The sequence below is a fragment of the Vigna radiata genome, chromosome 1, assembly GCF_000741045.1.
Source record: "Vigna radiata var. radiata cultivar VC1973A chromosome 1, Vradiata_ver6, whole genome shotgun sequence".
Taxonomy (NCBI): domain Eukaryota; kingdom Viridiplantae; phylum Streptophyta; class Magnoliopsida; order Fabales; family Fabaceae; genus Vigna; species Vigna radiata.
The window spans coordinates 4,734,303-4,740,544 of record NC_028351.1 but is presented as its reverse complement, the minus strand read 5'-3'; the positions used below and the strand labels follow the sequence as shown (position 1 = coordinate 4,740,544).

General features: G+C 31.2%; 1 protein-coding gene across 1 annotated transcript; it reads left to right on the top strand.

Annotated features, from left to right (window-relative positions):
- Window positions 1-1,146: 1,146 nt before the first annotated feature.
- LOC106763702 (thaumatin-like protein) lies at window positions 1,147-2,292 on the top strand. The gene has a single exon (XM_014647869.2). The coding sequence runs from the start codon at window positions 1,208-1,210 to the stop codon at window positions 1,952-1,954; it is 747 nt and encodes a 248-aa protein (XP_014503355.1). The 5' UTR covers window positions 1,147-1,207; the 3' UTR covers window positions 1,955-2,292.
- Window positions 2,293-6,242: the final 3,950 nt, after the last annotated feature.

Below are 6,242 nucleotides of genomic sequence, written 5' to 3'. Positions count from 1 at the left end.
TTATCTATTTTTTGTAGCTAAAAAAAACATCTTTTATTGACCAAAACTTTTAAACAATATAAACACTGAGAGAAAAAGCTAACTATTTAATTAAACTGGTTATATTAATTAATAATGGAAAAAATAAAATACAATCATAAATTATTTCTATAACGTGCCACATGCCCATTACAAAAATAAATATTTTGTTACCTCAAAAAGAAAAAAATCTCTTAACCATTTTGTTGACACTATGATATTTAGCCATTAACATAGCTTATAATAAATATGCTTTGCTAAAGGATATGATTCGCTGTCCAAAGTTTGTAAACGTTAGGTAACCGTTGGTAAAAAGTTGTTTAAAATACAACAGGTTGAATCCATTTTTCTTCAACCATTGTGAGTTTTAGTTTGAAGTTGGGTATGATTAGTTTTAGCAATATCAACAATAATAATAATTTTAAAAAAATACTCCCTTACTGGTTTTTTAAATTATTTTTATTTAATTTAGAGTAAAAATTTAAAAGCAAAGAAAAAATTGTGAAAATATACTTACATGTAACAGATATATCTGACTTTGTGACCAAAAACAGTAGCAGAAGAGGTTGTCCTTAAAAAATAGTAGATAGTAGCTCTCACGTGGGATAGATGTCGTGTAGCCTTTTAGCCTTCTGCACTGTCTAATTCTCCTCTTAACTTTTTTTTGCTACTATACAATCACAACTTATTCAAACTATCTAAACTTCTTCATTTTCTCATCATTTTATCATTTACCAGTAAAACTTAATCCTTAATCTTGCATTATGCCTCATAGATCTTTGTATAAACGACAATAAACAAAACTATAATGCATGCATATGCTGTCTCCAAATAATCGTACCCGTACACACAGTGACAGTAGGATAGACGTGCATGGATGAGCGCGTGTGATTCCTATCAGATTTTGTAGCATAGGAATTTCTTTTCTACTTTTTCTTCCCACTGTTCTTCATCGGGTCATGAGCTCAAGCTAGAGACTTTCACATTCACACTTTATAAAAGCTGAGTCTCTCAACGTATATGTCTAACTGTGGGGTCCACATTTTAACCTAATTCTCCTTTTCAATCCTTTCACCTCATTTTGTACCAATCAATGCAAACAACATCATTTACTAATCTCTCTTAAATCCACCTTTATCACTCTATAAAACCTACCAACTTCCTTACCAACACACTCATCACTCTCACAATGGCCTCAATGTTCTTCATTCTCACTACAATCTTCTTTCTAGTCTTTACTCTCTCACCGCTCAGCGCTTCAGCATCAGCGTCATTTGTATTGTACAACAAATGTCCGCACCCAGTGTGGCCCGGGATCCAGCCCAGTGCCGGAAAGCCCATTCTCGCCCGTGGAGGCTTCAAGCTCGCCCCCAACCGGGCCTACACCCTCCAACTCCCGGCACTCTGGTCCGGCCGCTTCTGGGGCCGTCACGGCTGCACCTTTGACGCCTCCGGTCGAGGCCGCTGTGCCACGGGCGACTGCGGCGGGTCCCTCTACTGCAATGGCATCGGTGGAACCCCGCCGGCCACCCTGGCAGAGTTCACCCTCGGCAACGAGCAGGACTTCTACGACGTGAGCCTTGTGGACGGATACAACCTGCCCATCTCCATCACCCCCTTCAAGGGATCCGGAAAATGCAGCTACGCCGGCTGCGTCAGCGACCTCAACACCATGTGCCCTGTGGGCCTGCAGGTGCGTTCACGCGACAACAAGCGCGTGGTGGCCTGCAAGAGCGCCTGCTCCGCTTTCAACTCTCCCAAGTACTGCTGCACGGGCTCCTACGGAAGCCCGCAGGCCTGCAAGCCCACGGTTTATTCGAAGATCTTCAAGACCGCTTGCCCCAAGGCCTATTCCTACGCCTACGACGACCCCACCAGCATCGCCACTTGCACCAAAGCTAACTATTTGCTCACTTTCTGCCCTCATCGCCACTGATCTCTCTACTATTCACCTACCACTTTAGCTGCTTCTCTGTCATCTTTTTTTTATTTCGTATTCCCCTTTTAGTATAATACCTTTTTTCTTATCTACGCTCTATGCTGTTTATTCCTATATTTGGCAATTCATTTTCGATCTATGTCACAGAATGTGGTATGGCATGTCACTGTTGCATGGTTTAGATTAATTTTGGTTTGATGAATGATGAATGTGGTCGATGTATGGTGGATGATTGGGAACCACGTTCTATTATTTCTGTATAACCCCACCTCGGTCGATCTGATTGATGTGTACCTTTTTCGTGTGATTTGTCTATTTCGCGAATTTGGTGCTTGGTTTGTCTGTTTGGCTTTAGAGCTTGATACTGATGTACTTGGATTTTGCAAACTCTTACCTTAAATTCATGAATGTCACCCTCGTATTTTAGCTACAAAACTATGAACATAAATTCGATGACAGATTGTCGATGTATTCTGAATTAGCAGTATTTGAGCTCTTGCAGAATACACTGTTGATCAATAATGGCCAATGGGGTCTATATCTGCCCCTTTGGCTAAAACAAAGCAATTAGTAGCTGTTTTTGCTGTGTTTCTAACCACTCAAAGGTCGTTTGTAGTGTTAATTTTTAACATACTACTGATTGTTTATGTCCTTGAAGAAATCAGATACCTTCATTTCACATATTTAGATCAGATCTTAGATTTTGTTAATCAATTTAACAAACTAAAAGACACATTTTCACGACAAACTTGTTAAAATGTGATGCAGATGCTTGATAAACTGATTCAACGAGGGCGTTGGGACAGCCCGTATCCACATAGGAGTGCCGGACCTGTTTAAAATAATGGGTACATTTTTTAAAAATTCAACTTAATGAAATATTGGGTCATAATTGATTAATAATTCAATATAGATTATGGCATTTTGATCATATTAAGTAGAGACTACTGCAATTAATAATATTTTAGCCATATTTATTCTACTTTTTAATTTTAAACTTTAATACACATTGTTATATTATTGAAGTGGGTTATTTGCTAAGTGACTGTATTTTTCGAAAGGTGTCAAAAAGTATTATTTTCTTCTCTCGTTTCCTTAACACAAGAGGAATCGATGCATAATGTGAGGAAAATATGAATGGCATTATATAGAAATGGTGATTCAACAATGGCTTCATAAGCAATAAAGCATGTGAAATTTATTGATTATGGTAAAAACATTTCCAAGCATTTCGATTCATACTCATTCAAACCTATCAATCATCGTTGAAATTTGAAGTATCAGCTAGGAAATATCATTCCAATTTCCAAAGTCATATATATATATATATATATATATATATATATATATATATATATATATTTGTAAATATTGTAAGGACTTATGTGTGAAAATATAAGTGCGTGAATTCATTAACAATTAAATTTTTTATATATTTAAAAAATTATTTAAATAATGTACGGGAGGTTTTTTGGTTAATTTATAAATTTATTTTAAAAGTGTAATTAAAACAATAAGTGAAAATAGCATTTTAGAGGAGTGTAAAAAGTAAAACAACTTTGGACTCCATTTTTGGATTTTACTTTCTGTCAACAGAATCTAAATTCCTAAGTGATAGGGGTGAAATGAGTAGTTTAGGGGTTACATTTAGAAACTTGAAAACCTGCTAATTGTTCTTAAAACCAACAACTTCTCTTCTAGAATACAAAGGACTTCTTCTTCTCTCCTAAGTTGAATGTTCTTTATTTTCTCAAGCCAGCCACAAGATTTGACAGCACCTCTCGCAGATTGCATTGTTCATATAAATTCAGATTTTATTTTCTGGTGTTGAATATTCAAAATATTGTGAACCAAACCATTATTAAATTTATTTTTTAAAAAAGAGCCTTCTCTTGTTAATATTTTATTATTCTAAGATCCCAAACTTGTATTTTTGTTTCTATTACTTACTTTGCTGTTAATTTTCTGGATACATTTACCGACATGTTCATAATTTAAAAATGGTACTTGTCATATAATTCAATTTATTTATTTTATAAAAACACGAAAAAGAAAAACTTGTTTTCGTATCCTTTTCACGTATTAAAGTTACTTGCGCGTTTAAGCCGTGTTCAGAAGCCACGTGTCCCGCTTGGAGTGCGGCCACGAATAATATATTTATTTACTGTCAAAACTATATATTAAATAAATACAAAAATAATAAAATAGTAATAAATAAAGTTGCACAAATTACGAATTGTTTCCACGTCACACGTCTATCTAGATTAGCACGAACCACAAGCAGCCTCGTCGGCTGTTTGGTCCCAAAATATCAGAGTCAAAATAACATTAAATTCTTAATAATAATTAATAAATACAAGTAAGTTTTCTTTATTGAAATTTTAGCTAATATATATAACACTTTCCAAATTTATTTTCAAAAAATGTAATTTGGAAGACATTATTTTAAGATAAAATATTAATATTTGATTATGATATTTTAAAAATGAACAAATAATATATATATATATATATATATATATATATATATATATATTCATTTGATTAGTAAAAGTGAAATTTACTTATAACATGAGTTCCACAGTCGGGTAAATTTTAACCTAATAGGAAAAAAGAAATTCCTAAAATTAATAACAGCTACCATAGAAAGTGAGTGGCTGTCGATCAAAGCTATGTTCCACTTTTATTTTTTAGTCAAAAGTGAAAAAAAAAACTATTATTTTCAAAAGAAAATCATTAAAGTGAGTAAAATCTTTATCAACAAAACCTTCTCCACTGCAATAAAATTAATTTACTTAAATGTAATTTAGTTTTTAAAATGTGGGATTAGTTCATCTTTAGCCTCTTAAATTTTAAAATGATTTCATTCTCTAAATTCAAGCATATTTTTTTTATATATTAGATAAAACAAATAGTATTAAATAAAAGAATATTATTTTTCGTTATAAAATAATTAAACCTCAATTCTAAAGGAGATGATAATGCCACAATATCCAAATAGAGACAACCCTATTAAATTAGCCAAAAAGATTTAAATCAAACTACCATAATGAAGACAAAATGATAGTTAGTGTTCAACAACGACATGTTAAAAGAGGCAATAATTAGACGTACCAAAAGTGATAGAAGAACTTTTTTATTATTAGAAATAAAATTATTTAATAACAGTATGCCTTTATAAAAGTAAATAGATTTGTTTGCTTAAAGCTGTTAACTAATATTTAATAACACTTGTTAACATTTGAGTAATTAAAATGGTATATATGTATACGTAATTATTGTATTTTTATATTTACGATCCCTTTAATAATACAGCAAACCTATATGGGTTATTAATAGTATCTACATATATTTTTATCCAGTATCATAATTAAAAAAGGTACAATGTTATTAAAATTAGTAATTTTCAAACTAAAATATAGCATAATTTGAATATCATCATATTTAATCCATTATACATATGTCTTGCATGTTATATATATATTAGCTTTCCTTGTCATTATCTAAAAAAAATTCTTCACAACCTTCCAATTAATTCCATCAACTTAGGAAAGTCTCCAAAATACATTTTCACACAATTTCTCTTACGTCATTAATCTAAATAAAAGAGAAAAAAAAAACTACTTAAAACTTAAATAAGATATACCTTAAATAGGGTATGGTTTATTACTTTTAGATTTCAAAAGTTAATTTGAAAAAAAGAGAACAAAAGCAAATATATTGTATTTTTTATTACAAAATTATTTTTTAACATTTAATGGATTATTTTCAATATTGGACCTCTTTTAAGCAAAAAAAGAAGGAAAATAATAGTTTAATAATAACTTTTACATACAACCAATCCATGACCCTTTTGTAATAATATAATAATAGTAATATTTGAAGTAGTCAATAACATTCAACAAGATGTCTGTGAAAAAAAAAATCAATATTATGTACAAATATGAATAAATCAAATATGGAAGTTTTGCTGCTAAAAATGAATAAATCAAATAATCTAAAATTAAATAATAATATACCCATTAATAAGAAAATATTAAATAACTCCAAAATACCATTGTAGATTTAATTTTTGATTCCATTGCAATTGCATGACATAGAATCCCAGTTGAAAGCAATCTAAAACTGAATCTCTGTCTGTTGTTGCACGCTAATTATCATGATATCAAAATTAATTTTTATTATCTTACATTATACATAACCGAAGAAAGGATAAATATATATTAAACAGAAAATTTTGAATTATCTAATAAAAAGAATATTCTTGATATTTTACTGTGTTTTT

Bases quoted from the DNA above. Each gene is read 5' to 3' on its own strand.
- LOC106763702 (XM_014647869.2), top strand. From the start codon at position 1,208: ATGGCCTCAATGTTCTTCATTCTCACTACAATCTTCTTTCTAGTCTTT.